Source organism: Limulus polyphemus, unplaced genomic scaffold (genome assembly GCF_000517525.1).
Source record: "Limulus polyphemus unplaced genomic scaffold, Limulus_polyphemus-2.1.2 Scaffold150, whole genome shotgun sequence".
Lineage (NCBI taxonomy): Eukaryota > Metazoa > Arthropoda > Merostomata > Xiphosura > Limulidae > Limulus > Limulus polyphemus.
This window is the reverse complement of record NW_013665760.1, coordinates 197,448-215,763: the sequence shown is the minus strand read 5'-3', so window position 1 is coordinate 215,763 and position 18,316 is coordinate 197,448. Positions and strand designations below refer to the sequence as shown.

At 33.2% G+C, this 18,316-nt stretch overlaps 1 protein-coding gene across 7 annotated transcripts in view; it reads left to right on the top strand.

Annotated features, from left to right (window-relative positions):
- Positions 1-18,316, top strand: part of LOC106475810 (dachshund homolog 1-like) — a 60,076-nt gene that overhangs the window by 23,400 nt on the left and 18,360 nt on the right. For 3 of the 7 annotated variants that reach the window (XM_022380995.1, XM_022381014.1, XM_022381012.1), the window contains exons 2-3: positions 9,399-9,568; positions 10,424-10,673. In XM_022380995.1, the coding sequence (XP_022236703.1) occupies positions 9,399-9,568; positions 10,424-10,673 (420 nt within the window). The remainder of the gene's footprint in view (positions 1-9,398; positions 9,569-10,423; positions 10,674-18,316) is intronic. The other 4 variants (XM_022381004.1, XM_022381008.1, XM_022380999.1 and 1 more) reach the window with 2 other exon arrangements.

Here is an 18,316-nt window from a genome sequence, read left to right as displayed (position 1 = left end):
CATGAAACACAGCATAACATATGAACTTCAAAAGCAAGAAATGAAAATATTTGTTACTCTTAATTTTGGTTTCATTTACTCTTGAAACAGAACACTTTCGGGGATCCTGCGGAAGTATATCTAGTATATGCTTTACACCTGTGGGGCACTTTACGATTGTTTGGATGATAACCATTCACACAGAAATTACAAACGCTTAATTGTACGCTGGTAACGTTATTTGTCACACTATGAAGGCACCGTTTTACTAACCATTTCCATAAGTATTTCCAATACCGTACCTGTGATCAAATTATCCAGGTTACCATAATAACACCAATTTTATCATCGATGTATCTAGTTGCGATGATAGTATAATAAAGCTTGATCGGTTTTAATAACACTAACAATGATCACCTGTACCATTGATACATCAGACATTCTCATGTTGTCATAACAACATAACAAATAGGGTTGTCACGTAGTACTGTTATAATGTAGTAATGTGGCACGGTTGCATTGGCTACATAATGTTGTTACGTAGTGATGTTGTAAGGTGACAGTGACTACATAATGTTGTCACATAGAATTGTTGTGAGATGTGTTAACGTATTGAAATTTCAAATACCCTGAAATTGAGTTAACTGATAATTTAAATTTAGTAGTTAAATTGTACTTTGGATTTAGTATTTATATATATGCCGATATATAGTCAGTTTATGATATTTGCCAACAAGATTGATACAAAGTTTTCTTTTTAACACAAATACGGTTTAACCGTACAACTTACAATAACAATTATTACAAACAATGATTTATAAACAAAAGTTTCACAAACTTACAAACAATATAAAGTCTTCTATCTTGTCTTGAACTTCCTTGATATCTTATCGAGGGTTCACGACGAGCGAGTTAATTACGAGCTGATGTAGGTATGATTCGCTTAACGGGAACCTAGCTACCTTTGTTCTTTGCCAGACACGCTGAGTTTCCACCGTTGAAGCTAGGTAATGTTTTCGTAAAAGTTTTAATGTCCGATGTGAATCCACTGAAGTTAAATGATTTGTAATGTTCGAACTTTATAAATATTCCTGGTCAAATATCTGAAGCTTTCCGATTGATAAGTGTTAATCACAGTAATAGCTTACGAAGTTTTTTGGCACACCAAGTATAGCAAACCAATAATAGATACTCCCTTTTCGGCGCGTCGCGTTGGTTATATTTATAGCAGTGTGGAGGCGTTCTAGAAATTTCAGTTTTACGTAACAATACAAATTTAAGCCTTTACATACATATATATAATGTTGATTCTTACTCTCGAGAATCTTTTACAAATTTGGAGAATAGGTGGGAGTTTGCAATACATATTTAACACTGTAAGCTACGCATGTTTTAAAATATAAACTTAATCTAAACAAACGTTGATACTAAAATAAATATATAATAACAAATTCGTTAGAGGTGGCAGTGGCTACATAGTGTTGTCTCATAGAATTGTTGTAAGGTTGCAGTGACTACATAATGTTGTCACATAGAATTATTGTAAGGTTACAGTGACTACATAATGTTGTCACATAGAATTGTTGTAAGGTTACAGTGGCTACATAGTGTTGTCACATAGAATTGTTCTGAGGTGGCAGTGAGTACATAATATTGTCACATAGAATTGTTGTGAGGCTACAATGACTACATAGTGCTGTCATATAGTATTTTTTAATATAGCAGGGATTACATCGTTAAAGCGCTTGTGTTGACCTCAACCATGGTGAGACAGACTTGAAACGCTAAAATCCGGGGTTTAATTCCTCACGGTGGACACGGCAGATAGCTCAATGTGGCTTTGCTCTAAAACAAGCAAACATACGTTTGTTTAATTCATCTAAATTTATTATTTGTACAAAAATTCTCAAATAACTCATTTTTGTTATTATTTTACGTTAACTATTCCTAATAAATTTGAGCTATAATCAGAGAAATATTAGAACTAGATTGAAACTGCGTTTAGAAGTTTTTATGCCCTACCAAGTTTAGGTTTTTTTCATTCAGTTTCATTTAGATTCTTGGGCTTAAGAATAACTTAGGTATAGCTGTGGACCATTGCACTTTTTAAAATAAATTTTTAACAACTTTTTTATTTTACATGATGTTAACACTCATTCTCTGTTACATGTGTTACGTAGAAAATGACGAGATTTAGGTATTTTTCCTAAGTAGAACCGTGTAAAAGAATAAATTATCCATCTGGTAAAATATAGAATAAAGAGGGTTGTTGAATGAAGCAACTAAAGAAGCAATTCCCTTGAATTACCTCTATATTTAACTTGAAGTTGAAGTTATGAAATAATATATACACAAATCTACTTATATCGAGATTTTAATTTTTCTGTATTGTGATTAAAGAAAAAATAATAATCTCTCTATTGAAAACACACCTAGATATTCACGAGGAGATTTTGGTGTCACTTTTCCCTAAAAATATCAAATTAATTGAGTTCATTAAGCGTGAGATGTTCCAAAGTCGTCCACGTTCCTTGGTTGTTAAAAAGACTAATGATTCTAAGTATCATCATGCAACAAAGCTTTATCAAGTACTATGACGGAAAGTTTCATTCGTCTTTAGAGGGCGATTAGTGATCTTTAATAAAATTTTAAAACTGGTTTGGATTAATAGACGTACTTTCAAAAGAAGAAATTATCATTTTGTATGCTTCAAAGATAGATAGAAATATTGCCAACTTTTTTTGCTCAGTATTGGAAATAAGTTTGGAAACAGTGAATGAAATAAGTATAAAATGGAATAATGGGATTGCTCCTCTACCACAGTATGAAAATAAATATCACCAGAGTAAAGTCACATGTTGATATTTACATTGTTACTGGCTGTCATTTAATCAAGCATATAGTGCCAGGATAATTGCTATAAAAGCACAGGCAAATCACACTATTCCCAGCAATAATGTTGTGAATGTATTCATGACTCCTAGGACAGAAATGACACATGATAAAATGTAGAAATCAAAGTTTTTGGTAGTAAAAGCTACTTTATGCCACATGTTTCGGTAGGAGCTATGTAGAAAGTCTGAAGAGGGTATGTGAACCCAGTACTGTTGGTAATAGAAGCTATCGAGGTAGAAAACCAAAACTCTTCAAAAGCGATGCTAACTAATTGAGGTAATGCTCTGTATGAGGTACACGACAAGACAGCAGAGTTCTTGACAATGACCTAATATCTCATCCAACTCTTTCGGTGATCCATTCAAAATTGATGGCTCCCTTGCTGTTGACATGCACAGGCAGATTTTGAAACATGACTAATGGGGCAGGGATTCATTTTCCAACAAGATTTTGATCTCAAGTATAAGTAAATGTAATGAAACGCTATCATGACGCCAAAGAGGCCAGTGGAACACTACAACCATGGCTTAACCTGCGCATAGTACCAATATGAACATTCTTAAGGCTGTATGGGCTTATATATAAACTAAAAAGGTCAAAATGCAGCCGAACAGTATTCCACAATCGTACATTCAATATAAATTATATGACAACACGAAAACAATGTATACTGTTTTGGGCTCACATACAACTCTGTACAACTTGTTCTCTTTTCTTTTGTACTTTCTATACTGATGTTTTGTGTCACTATCAAATTCATCAGTTAGTTGTCATTACTCGTTGTTTCTGACTCCTCTGTGAGTGTGTATCGCTCATGTGCTTCAATAATTATTTCCATTACTGTTAGTCACCCAGTGGCACAACGGTATGTCTGCGGACATACAACGCTAGAATTCGAGTTTCGATACCCGTGGTGGGCAGAAAACAGATAGCCTATTGTGTAGTTTTGTGCTTAATTACAAACAAACAAACATTGCTGTTTGTTAACATCTTCTGTTAATATTCTTTTTGAAAAACACTTAATATTTTCACTTATGTTATAATTAAAAATTGAAAACATAGTGCCCATTATGAGGACGGTTGTTTTGGAGAAATACTATAGTTCGTAATAATCAATGTAAATTTTGCTTCTTTTATTGCATTACATGAACAAATATACATTATCATTATTATAAATTTTCAACCGAAATGCATACTTAACATTGGCAATGCCCTCTTTTACAACCATTCCTTTTCTTAACAAATCAAACTAATATATGATTGAAATTTTAGTTCCATGACGTACATTTTGATAGTTTAGTTTTGGAACCTTATGTTTGGTGTAAACTATACTTAAGATTTAAAATATTATTCAACAACTTTGTTTCAGAGGATAATGTGTAGTACCAGAAAATTAGTCATCCAAAAGATATGCTAATTTAACAACATTGTTCAATAATATCGGTTTTAGAATGAAGTACCCTCTTGCAGAATAGTTCTAAAACATTTTTTTAAATATTTTGCTTAAAATTGGCATTGCTAGTCAAGAATATATATAGATTTTAGTTTCAACTGACAATATTGTTAAATAGCATTACTATTTTTAGAATTAACTGTACTTCAACTGACAATATCGTTCAATAATTCTACTTTTAGAACAAAATGCTATCGTAAAGACAGACGCCATAATTATCTTTTCTCAGAAGTGATACAACAAGGTGTATGAGAACATTGCCCAGACATCTCCAAGCACTTGCAGGCAGCTTTCACTGCAGCCTCATCAGTTGTCAAATCTTGAGTTTTTGACGGCTTATAACGCTAAAATTCGAAGTTCGATCTCTGTACTGGGAATAATGAAGATAGATCAAAAACTTTACCGCTGAGCCACTGGAAAGTCAAATCTATTAAGATCTTTGTCTTTATTTGAAAAAATCTTACTCAGTTATCATCCACAACATTGTGAACTGTAGTTGAAAAGTATGAATATAAAAATAAACTTGCTTTTAAGAATCTAAGAAAGTAAATAATATTTTTTCAAACATGTGTGGATTTTAACTCATCAAGGGGTCCCCAGGTGTGACAATGGTCAGTTCAGGGACTTAAAACGCTAAAATCCGGGGTTCGATTCATCGTGGTGGACAGAGCACATGGCTCAATGTGGCTCTGCCCTAAAACAACTCATCAAGAATGAAATGTAATAGTTCCGCCATTAAGATCCATGACATTATAAGAATATTTAATTCAAAATGAAAGTTTTTTAAAAATAATTATTAATTTAAAAAAAAGATTAACTGCACTTATAAGTGGCAAGTAGTTGTCTTGAACTGGATTTCCCAGCTTACAGCTCACGAGTCATATCGTGCCTGCCAAACACCAGGCAAACATTCGAAATAAATAACAAAAGTTAGGCTAAAAATATAGCTTATTTTTAGTGCTTTTAAGTCTGATGCCTCATTCTTAATGTTGTTTTTTTTCTTTTACCTATTACTGTTTTGCTCTGGCGTTTAATGTACAATAAACTCAAATAAATATTGTTCGTTTGTTTAAGAGTTTTCGCGACAACCTACACAAAGGGCTATCAGGGAAAAGCCATCCTTAAATTTAAACTGACAGGCCAGAAGGATGGAACCTTGTCAACTGTTCCCACCGACAACTCTTGAGCTACTCTTAATCGACGTAATTGTGGGAGTGGACCAAGTGCAGAGTGCGATAACGGGATGCGAATCAGGAAACATTAGATTTACAGTCCAGGCACGCTAATCATTAGGCTACACTTGGCCCCAATACTATTTATTTTCATTGATAACTACTGTCCGACCCCTGAGACTGCCGCTAGCACAAAGTCGGACAACCTTAATTGAGAACACTAGTATAGGAATACTCTGTCAATGAACAATATCGTTTTAGAATATAAGTGAACAAAAAATTAGCTGTAAAATTCCAGAGTAAACTGATAAAGGACTAAGAACTTTATTGAAGAACGTTAGTACCAGAAGAAATTGTAATAGCATTAATTATTTTTCAAGAACATTATTCCCCAAAAGTAAATATACTAGGAATTGATATAATGTAGCCAAATAATATTTATTTTATAAACCATGTGACAAGACTGACAATATTGTTCAAAGTTGTTGGATTAACAATAAAATGACATTACAGATTGATAAAAGATAGTTCCAGAAATTTAGATCAAAATGAAAACCGGAAATACATAATCTAATAACCAGGACAACGAGAGATTAACAGTATATTTACAGTACATTAGTGTATATCTTATTTACGGTTCATTATATAGTTCTAGAAAGTTACTTTTAATCGCGAAATAGTTTATGATGTTCGTGAACGTTACTTTTATTACAATCTGTTATTCAGATTAGTAATATAGAATCTTTCTGAAGAAATAAAAACTGAGACAAGGCTTGATTCATTGTTGAGCTTATATTCTTACCATGCAGATACTTTAGCCTAAGTTTGTTTGTTTGTTGTTAAGCGCAAAGTTAAACAATAGGCTACCTATGCTGTGCCCACCACGTGTATCGAAACCGAGTTTTTAGCGTTATAAGCTTCCAGACTCACCTATGAGCCATTGGGAGGCAGCTTGCTAAGATTGGCTATACAGTTCAAAAACATTAGTTTAGAATCAATTGTACAAAAGAAGAAGTGTCATAAAAACACATTAGTGTTGAAATAATTAGCTTTTAAAATTGGCAGTATCGTAAGGAACGGAACAGAATAAATTGATTTTGTTTTATTTACATCATTTGTTGAGAGTCTTAATTTAGCTCTCGTTGTACTTACGTAATCCGAACCCTAACATATTTTGTATGTCTTTTGTGTCCGTTCCCCACTTAATTAAAATTGGCAGGTATTCTCTTCAGCACCACTAAGATTTCTCTGTGGGATCCCCAGAATTGAGACGTGTAACAGTTTTCAAGTTGATGAAGTGTGTTTCACGCTGACCTGTTCCGTTTACTTTCAGTTATGGTACCAAAAGGTCTCAATACGCAACAGTGAACGTGGGCTGATTAAATTCACGTGTTTTCCTCCCACTAAGTATGAGTACTCTAACTCACACTGAGATCTGAACAACACTAAAACCTGCACTTTAACGATACAGCATACAGTACAACTTTACGTGTAACCATTTCCTAAGTTCGTAAACATAAACTGGTTGTCACACGATTCGTTGATTTCACTGAGATGTCAAGAAACTTTCTCAGTTTTAAAAATCTATTTTTGTCATTGCTGTTGCGTTTTTTTAACGCAAAGCTGCATAGTTAGCTATTCGCTAACTATGGGAAATCTAACTTCTGATTTACGCTTGAAAGTCAATAAATGCAGCACAGACCCAACGAGAGATTTTTGTGTGTGGAAGATCCAGTATTATTATGGAATATAGTTTTTTTCATGCTCGAAAGCTATCTGCGCTAGCAATCCCTAATTTAGAAGTGTTAAACTAGAGGGAAGTCAGCTGGTCGGTACCACCCACCCCAACTCTAGGGATACTGTTATTATTATTATTTACCAACGAAAAGTGGGATTGGCTGTGTGACGGATTTTTTAGTATATATTTATTTTAATATCGATGTTTTCTTGAGTTAAATTTATATTTACAAGTGTACATAACTTATACAGTTATATATGTATTGCGAAACTCCTGCCTGTTCTCTAAAGTTGTAAAAGATTCTCGAGTGTAAGAATCAACAATATATGTATGTACGTAAACGTTTAATGTAGCTTTGTATTGTTACTTAATCTGAATTTTTTAGAAACAATCCACACGCCTATAAATATAACCAACGCGACGCGCCAAAAAAGAAAGTATCTATTATTAGTTTGCTATAGTCAGTGTGTGATAAACTTCGAAAATTAAAACCGTGATTGTTATAACGCTTATCAATCGGGAACTTCAGATATTTGACCAGGAGCATTTACGAAGTTTGAACATTACAAATTACTTAACTTCAGTGGATTCTCATCGGACATTAGTATTTTTACGAAAACATTATATAACTTCATTGTGGAAAACTCGGCGTGTGTGGCTGGTGAATAACAAAGGACAAAGCTAGCTAGCTCCCCGTTAAGCGAATCGTAGCTACATCAACTCGTAATTACTTGCTCATAGTCAACCCTCGATAAGATATCAAGGACTTTCCAGACTAGAGAGAAGACTTTGTATTGCTTGTAAGTTTGTGAAACTTTTATACATAAATCATTGTTTGTAATAACTATTTGTAAAAAGTGTTATTGTAAATTTTATTGTTGTTTGTATATTAAACATATTTGCGTTAAAAAAGAAAACTGTGTGTTTCAATCTTGTTGGCAAATATCATAAACTGACTATATATCGGCTTTTACTTAACTGATAAATCCAAAGTACAATTTAACTACTAACTTTAAAGTATCATTTACCTCGGTTTCAGACCATTCGAAACCGTAATACTGTCACATTATAACACCTCCACGGCTGAAAGGGCGAGAATGTTCAGTGACGGGATTCGAACCCACGACACACAGATTGCGAGACGAGCGCCCTAAACTATCGGGTCATGCCAGGCCACTTTCTGTATACAGATACATAGTATTAACATGTACTACAAATTCAAATGATATACTGTTTCTGTCCTTTATAGTTAATCATCGTTCGCTTAGATAAAGCTATTTTCGCTGTGAAGGCTGAAAAGATGAAGGTAATTAAATTCCTCCGCGGTCTGTGAACGTTTTCTTACAGATTGCTGAATTTTAACATGTGGAAATATGTTTTCAGAAATCGTCTCCGTTTTATTTAATTTGGAAATAATACCATCTGACCTAAGCTCCAAATTGGAACCTTTTATTTAAGTGACATGCCAAACGTTGATTACAGAAATCCAGTGATGATAAATGTAAGAACAATTGATGCCGTATTTGTTTTACTAGATGAATTGTATCTACAAATACACGGTTTCTAGACTACAATACTTTTTAATAATTTGTTTTTCAAACGAATATTTCTCATAGAGAAATTAGAATTGATTAGTAAGTAAAATTGACTAATACTCTTATGCGGGCAGTTGAAAAGGTCTTAAATTTGGATTACATGTAATGACAACAGGAAATGACGCCAAGACGACAAGGAACAATATCACGAACAACTTTTTTTATTTCACACATTTACTCATGACTCCTGGTCTACTGGTCAGGATACCGGACTGCGGACAGAAGGTCCAAGTGTCGAGCTCGCGACATGTCTCTGAACGCGCTCCGCACTTTCGCCGTATCATAAAAATTATAGTCAATTCCGCTATCCGGTTAATAGTAGCTATGTGGGCGGAGGGTACTGGTGACTGTTTGTTCTCCCTCCGATAAGCATATCAAACCTAGGCTATCCCTGAACCTTGGTGTCTTTGTCGTATAAGGTGGTGTTCGGGTTGAAATACGATATATATAGCTTTCTTGAAACATAATATTATTGTAAAATATCAATCTAATTGCTCCTAGTCGTAGTTACTTTGTTCAGCAAAACTGTTTTGTTAATTGATATGTTTTGATGATATTACCCTAAGGTTCAGGTTACAACATCCTCTGTTTTTTGACGTAACGGGGTTCTTACTGTCCAGTTGCAGGCCAGGAAGACCGCCAAAACGGACATCAATGGTTGGTTTGTCGAACAATTCAACAACGGGACTTAAAAAGGGGCGAATAGAAGATGCTTATGATGGTGACCGAAACGTCAGTAAGTGTAGATCTTCTTTTAAGGAGATACTAGAAATGAGATTCGTTAATATACATGTTTATTAAATAGCAACTTTAAAAAATAAATGACAAGTGGTATTTTTTTAACTTTGGTCTAATAGGGTACAAATGAATTGTTTTGTAAATATCTAAAAGAGATGTTGTAATTTTCATGTGACTTAGTTCTGAAATTTAACCGATAAATAATGTTGATAATACTATATTTGTTCTACAGTTTATTATGCATTGTTTTATTCAAATATATAAGAAACATGTTTTTTTGGTTTTCTTAAATGTATCACACATATATTATTAGTTCCAACATATTTGGCAGTTAGGATGGTATAGATAGTGTTTTTCTTTACCTCAGCTCACAGAACATTTTGTTAACTACGATCTTACTGAGCACACGTATTTACTGAATGTTACATCACACAATCAGACAGATGGTACTGTAACTTCAATCTCTTAGAGAGGATGTAGGGAAGAAATGCATTTGAAAAATTCTTGGAAGTTCCTTCTTGAAGAATGAAAAAAGTTCATAATTTATTGTTATGTTCCGTGATTATTTATCATAATTTATTGTTATGTTCCGTGATTATTTATCATAATTTATTATTATGTTCCGTGATTGTTTGTCATAATTTATTGTTATGTTCCGTAATTATTTATCATAATTTATTATTATGTTCCGTGATTGTTTATCATAATTTATTATTATGTTCCGTGATTATTTATCATAATTCATTATTATGTTCCGTGATTATTTATCATCATTTATTATTATGTTCCGTGATTATTTATCATAATTTATTCTTATGTTCCGTGATTATTTATCTTCTAATTATTTCTTTAGGAAACCACAGAGACAAGCCGATAATGCATCAGAACAACTATAACCACCACATAGCAGCGCAAGCGGCAGTGGCAGCAGCTAACGGAGTGGCTTCCCATCTAAACCCTTTCTCTTTCATGGCACAAGTTTCACATTCCAGTTTGTTTGCTTCCAATGTATCAATTTCCAGTAATTCGCATAGTCAAGAACATCGAAATGATGCTTCGGGAAGTAAAGATAGAAATAGACAAGATATCAACTCCTTCAATAGGTATATCTTCTGTAGATGTTTTCAACTGCGTGTCTTCCATTATACAAACTTCCACTTAGTTTAGTTTAAGATATATTTACAAGTAGTTAAAAAACGCGTGCATACATTTTTGATTTTGCACTACAGACATGTAACGTTTGACTGGAGTTTTCTGGTTACTTCGGATTAATTAAGCTTTAAGTTTTACTTCTGAAAGTCTAAAGCAATTAATTAAAACAAACTGATTAGGCAGCAAAGCGTATCCCAATCAGTTTTCTACAGAATAACTGAGTAAGAAAAATAAGAGTAATAAAAATATTATGTTGAAAAGAGAAACATAAAAAAAAACATTTTTAATGTGTTCGCGATTATATTTAAAATCTTTCTGTTTTAATTTTGAATGGTTAATGTGTTCGTCATGATGTGCAAGTGTGTCTGGTTTAATACGAACGGGTAATGTCTCCATCTTTTAAAATTTACGTGAGGTTGATAATTAACATTTTAGTAACCTTTTTAGTTAATTCACAAATCTTCATTGGATATCATTATAGATTTTCGTTAATTATTTTGTAGTACCACTCTGGTTTAAATAGTCTATTGATTTTCTGCGTTGTTGTTCTGTCTAGCCATCAAATACACACGTGAAACACTTGAGAGCGTCAACGCTTTAAAATAATTGAGTTCGGCTCACGAAACCATTTTTAATTCAGTACTTTTACTCGCGTTTCGGTCTTCTGTTCGTCACGCTGCTAGGGGCGCTGTGTTCAATAACGGGAGACAAGCTAACACCCTAGGCAGGGAACAACTTGAAGACAGCGCTGTAATATCTTTGTCATCTTGAGTCATGCTGTGTTAAGACGAATTGACAATTACAGATAACTCACACACCAATTCAACAACCTTAATTGGGGGGGGGGGGAGGCTTTAATACCTTTAGTTAACCAATTTGTTTTCTCCTACCTATGTTTAGAAAGTATAGAGTGTTATTACTTTCACCATAAGTCCCCAGACCCCACTGTATTATAGCCTGTAACTTTTTTTCACAGTAGGTTTGTAGAATGCAAGGTAGAGTCGTTAGAGTACAATGTAAACTTTCATACGTAAAATACTCATAAAATGTACTATGACCATTCCCTTTATAACATGATGATAAATATGTTGAAATATCTCCCAAAATAAAATATGTTGAAATCATAACAAGTGCTAGTGTTTCGGCCATTGTGGTTGGGGTCCACAAACCAATAGCAGAGTCTGCTACTGGCTCACAGTTAATAAACAATAGCTGTCATTACTGTCAGATTCATATGGTTTTGTCACCTCAATTACCAGCAACATAACTGTCAGAATTAGAAAACATAAACCGACAGTCGGTTTCTAGGAAAGGAAAGATAAATCTTAGGAATGTCAGTTTCAATACTACAACACAAAAACTACCAACAGTATCAGCTTCACAGTAATGACACAATAACCACCAGCAGTGATAGTTTCACACTAAGAGCACAATGATTACCAGAAATAATTATTTAACACAATAATAACTAGCAGTGATTGTTTCAACGTTAGAATACATGGTGACCAGTTTCACACTAAGAGCACAATGATTACCAGAAATAATTATTTAACACAATAATAACTAGCAGTGATTGTTTCAACGTTAGAATACATGGTGACCAGTTTCACACTAAGCACACAATGATTACCAGAAATAATTATTTAACACAATAATCACTAGCAGTGATTGTTTCAACGTTAGAATACATGGTGACCAGTTTCACACTAAGCACACAATTGTGTGCTTAGTGTGAAACTGGTCACCATGTATTCTAACGTTGAAACAATCACTGCTAGTGATTATTGTGTTAAATAATTGCTGCTGGTAATTATAATTACCAGCAGCAATTATTTAACACAATAATCACTAGCAGTGATTGTTTCAACGTTAGAATACATGGTGACCAGTTTCACACTAAGCACACAATAATTACCAGCAGCAATTATTTAACTCAATAATCACAGTAAAACACAATAATTTCCGGCAACAATAATTTAACATTAAGAACACAATAACTACTAGCAGTAGAGCACTAGTTTCACAATAAGAATACAATAACTACTAGCAGTAGAGCACTAGTTTCACATTAAGAACACAATAACTACTAGCAGTAGAGCACTAGTTTCACATTAAGAACACAATAACTACTAGCAGTAGAGCACTAGTTTCACAATAAGAACACAATAACTACTAGCAGTAGAGCACTAGTTTCACAATAAGAATACAATAACTACCAGCAGCAATAGTTTCGCAGAAAGAACACAGCCCTCAACAGTAATAGTTTCAAGTTTATATCACAATAACCATCAACAGTGTTAGTTTTACTGTTAGAGTACAGTATCTATCACGAGTGGCAGTCTCACGATTACAAAACGATAACCAACAGCAGTGCCTCTTTGACGTTTGGAATTCAATACCCATTAATCGTATCAGTCTCACTGTGATAATTATTGGAACGAACTCTTCAAAATACTTAATATGACGCATACAGGCGAAATTCAGGGAGACATTATTGGTCATACCGATCATTAATCTAATAAAATGAAACTTCGTAATGCCTAGCATGTAAAGACTGTAGAACTAACTCTTGGTAACAGCTAGCAAAAGAAGAGTCGGCAAGTAGATACTTGAAACTCTGCCATAATGGTGCTTCTTCACCAACATTTTAAGTTACTTTTTCTCAATTCTCAGTTAATGTATTCTGGCAGATGATGGATTACGGCTCAACAACAAAAAGCAAATTTAAGTTCCAAAGAACATTAATCATTTGGCTGTCAAAGTGGTAAGAAGAAGGCCTCTGATTGGTTAAAAAGGTCTTAACAACGCTACTATGTGTCAACCTAGCTTAATTACTCGAAACTGGAAAGACAGATCATCCAGAAATCGTGTAAATTTAGCAAGTCTTCCTTGGTTACTTATAAAGTGTAAAGCTACGAGATTTCCGTCCGTACATCAGGCTCAGATTTCTCTAATGTTCACCAAAGACTTTTTAACCTATGAAGTTGGAGCCTCACTATTACTTCCACTATACTACTCACTGGTGTAACGAGGAATTTGGTTTGAAGTCTTAATTGGACTTCTATATTAGCTTTGCGCAGCAATTTTCGAGGTTTTTAATGATTTGGGGTTTCGTTTCTTAGATATGTTTCGTGCTATGTGATTTATCGCTTATTAATTTACTGACAAATGGTGTAGACTTTCATATATATATCTTCACTTTTAATGTGAGTGTTCGGCTTCTATGCGCAAGAAAAACAACTGATAGATTCATTTCTGGGTATAATCTATGAGCACTTTAAATCAATATTTAATTTACCAATCAATAATTTTAAACGTAGCCAACTCCTTCAATGAGATACAATTTTAAGTATTTAAACACAAACCACTTTGCCTTTATTAAAGTACAATATTATTTTTGAAGAACCAGCTTAGGTATTTTGTTACATCACACCAAAATTACGGAAATTTTAGCAAACTTTATGTTTCGTATGCGAGTTAATTCTGAACAAATTGCTTAAGAGTGTGTGCTGATGTGGGTCAAACCTTGAAGTTTAAAGAATTGTTTTTTTTAAATGCATGTGTCTTGTTTTATATGAAATTTGAAGTATTAGTGTTCGATTAAGGCCACGCGTGGCTACGTGGTTAATATGTAAAGTTGTGGATCTTCATCCTTGGTTCGCATCCCGTTACTGCATAAAAATCGCGCTTCGCACCTCGGGGCAGTGGGTTTGTTATAAGAGTAACGGTCAAATCCTACTATTCGATTAGAGTAGCCCGAGAACAGGCGGTGTGTGTTGTTGACTAGTTGCCTTTCCTCTAATTTATCGCTTCAAACTTAGGGAGGCTAGCGCAGATATCCCTTATGTAGCTATAGTGAATATCCTAAACAAACAAGTAATTGTATTTTCTAGAGTGTGTTTCGTCGATTATAATATAATTTACATGGAAACGAATTACCGATATCTTTTTGTTAGGCAGTGTATTCTTTATGTTATCAGTGGTCTCTTCATTGCACGATTCAGTTTGCAGATGAGTTGCCATTAACCTTTCGCCACACAGAATATTTAACTAAATAATTCAATGCTCAAAACAGGTAATTTCCTCTTGATGTTTAGAATGCGTGATTGCAAAATGCCTAAAGCATTAAAGTCACTAAAAAAGAGTGAACATTTAAGGTGTTGAATTTAACCACCCTGTCATGTCCACATTCTCTTGTTGCTAATGCCAACCTGTAACTAATGGGCATTTGCTAAAATATACAATGTGTTATAATGCTCACGAATATTTCCACCCCCCCCCCCCCGTGAAGCGAAAGCGAGACCTTTTTCCTACACAGTAGGCGTGCAACCCCAAACAATGCTACAAAACATATACACACGATGAAGAATAAGTTGTTGTTCTCTTAGTGCAGAGCTACTCAATGGACTTTCTGTTCTGTGTTCACCGGGGGGAATTGAACGCTGGATTTTAATGTTTTAATTCCGTAAACTTATCGCTGACCTACCGAGAGACAAGTTACAAAGAAACGCTAGAGAAATTTAGTTTTGCATTAATTTGGTATTTGTCATTTTGATTGAAAATATTTATAAACTACTTTTTATCTCTGGCGAAGGTAAAAATATATTTAGGTATTTTTACTTAGTATAGATTCGTACTTGAAGGTGGTATTGAGTTGAATATCTATATAAATATAATAGTACTGTCTGTTGTATGTCTATGTAACTACTTTGCAGGTAAAGGATGAATTTTCGCCAAAATTGGTATGGAGGTTCATTAGGTCCATGCAGGGGTACATAAAAATGTTCAGTTTTGCATTTTGCGTTTTGCGGTTTTTATGGGCGTTTTTGCGTTTTTAACCACTACCTCACCTGTTTGTTGGGTCCATGCAGAGTTACATGCAAACTTGGGTTTTCACATTTTGTATTTTGTAGTTTTTATGAGGGTTTTTTGCGTTTTTTACAATTATATATATACGAGAAACAACTTTCCATGTCTTAAGATAAACTTTCATTAATCATGAATTTACATAACTTCCGTCAATGATAAGGGTACTCCAGTTAGTATAATAATAAATTAGTTTAAGACATTTCGAAAATAAAGGAATGCCCTCTATTGGGGCGGCGGTTTCAAATACTGGCGTGAAGGGTAGATTAACTGTCAATTTATTTTAACTGGCCTTATAAAGTATGTGTGTGTATATATATTGTTTTGTTTTTAAAAACCAACAAAATGCTTCTATTTATATTTGCTTAACATTTTTGTTGATCTCGTACACATTTAGAAGGATAACTTAAAATACCTTAACGTAACCCTAGTTTTTGATTAAACTCTACAATTTTCTCACATATGTCTTTAATAATTAATAAGATTTCTTTATTGCACTTTCCCCACAAGTTGACTTTTTTGACTTTTCATTTCATAAGAAAAAATTATCAACTTACGTGTAGATGAACTGGAATTTAAATTTTTTTATTAAAGTGTAAAATAATATACTTTTTCAAGAGCATCACACATTAATTATCACAAACAAAGAATATATTCAAAACATAAATCGACACATCATACAAAAAGTGTCTAAAACAGACCAGCTTTATTTGACAGGTACTTATCAATAATCATAAGCCAAACACATGACACGTTAATATTTTAACACCATGAAACAAAACGTCTGAGCAAAACACAAGAGGTAGTTCTGTTTGAATATAATCCTGAACACTAAAGCGATCGAGTATGTGTAGTCATGTTTTTTGGGGTTTTTTTCTAGTTATGGTCTCTGTATCAAATTTTATATAACTGTTTTTCCCACTGACGTAGCATTTTTTGTTGTACTAATTATTCTAATATTCTGTTAAATTTATCACATATAATTTTTAAATCATTGTAAATTTTACATATTGTAGCTCAATGTTGTGGAAAATACTATATAAAACAGTAATTAAACAAATTATTTTGGAATATTTAAAAACAAATAATACACTTGAGTAAATAATCTAAATTAACGTTATTTTGAGTTTTTTGTTTACAATTACCATTAATTCAGATTTTTTCATGACACCTATTCCTTGATTCTTCTTTGTTTCAAGCACAAAGCTAGACAATGGGCTACCTACGTGGTGTCCACCGCGTGAAATCAAACCCTGAATTCTAGTGTTATAAGCCCCTCAAATTTATGGTTGAGCCACCGGTGTGTGTAGTGGGGGGGGGTGTAGCACTTTTTATTTTTGTGACCACTATATAGTAAGTAAGACAGGAAAAGTAATTCAACTACTTAAGTCAGTCAGCTTGTTTAGTGTCTAGCGTGAGACTCCTATTTGTAAATATTTGCTTGTAGAATTCAGCATTCTCTTTACAGAAGTTAAGATATACATGGTTAAGACAAAGGCTCTGAGTTAAGGTCCATTATTTGAACTTATTTAATGTTTAAAAAGCATTCAGACAATACAAATGCTTTAAAGGTATATTTTCATTTCTTGCTATAACAAAGTATAACCTAATTATAATTATTTGGTAATTCATCCAAACTCAGACAGGTTCAGTTGGGCCTGGTTCATACTCTAGATCAGGTGCTTTTCTCGACTCTCTCCTTACATAACAGTAAATGTTCGCTCAGGTTTTTGTAGTTAGGTCATGCAGCTGATACTTTAATCTCGATAAATTACTAAAGTCTGTAATTGAAACTTATTTGACTAAAATGTTGTCAATCTTAAAACTTTATATTTAACAAAGTTATCCAATTTCAGAACACTTGTTATTGATCTTGGAGATACCAAGCGTTAAGTGCTCTTACATAACCAATCTGAAAACTATATTTTTGAGATATATTATCCGATATATTGTCTGAACTTGGTACTTTACTGTTTCTTGTTAAACATGTTATTATGAGCTATATACAGCAAAATTTTAGAATGCCACATTTCCACATAAAATATCATAGTAAATCCAGCCATCATAGTAAATTGTTAAACTCAGTACATTGTTGTTTCTTATTAAACATGTTATTACAACATTGTAGAATTCCAAATTTCTAGTATGATATGTGTATGAAATTTGTTCCTTGTTGATTTGTATTTAATATATTAGTATGATATGTGTATGCAGAAATCAACAAGGAACAAACTTCATACACATTTCATACTAATATATTAAATACAAATCAACAAGGAACAAACTGTATACACATATCATACTAATATGTTAAATACAAATCAACAAGGAACAAACTGTATACACATATCATACTAATATGTTAAATACAAATCAACAAGAAACAAACTTCATACACATATCATACTAATATATTAAATACAAATCAACAAGGAACAAACTATTTAACATATTAGTATAAGATGTGTATGAAGTTTGTTCCTTGTTGATTTCTATTTAACATATTAGTATAAGCTATATACAGCAATGTCCAATTCGTACAGAGGATATCATAGTACTGTGTTGAACTTGATACATTGTTTTTTTCATTGAACACGTTAGTATGGTATATATACTGCAGTATAATACAATGGTACATTTTTACACAGAACATGTTCAATATGGTATTTTATTCTTTCTTATAACGTTAGTACGAGGTATATACAGTGTCATATTCCTACGCAGAATA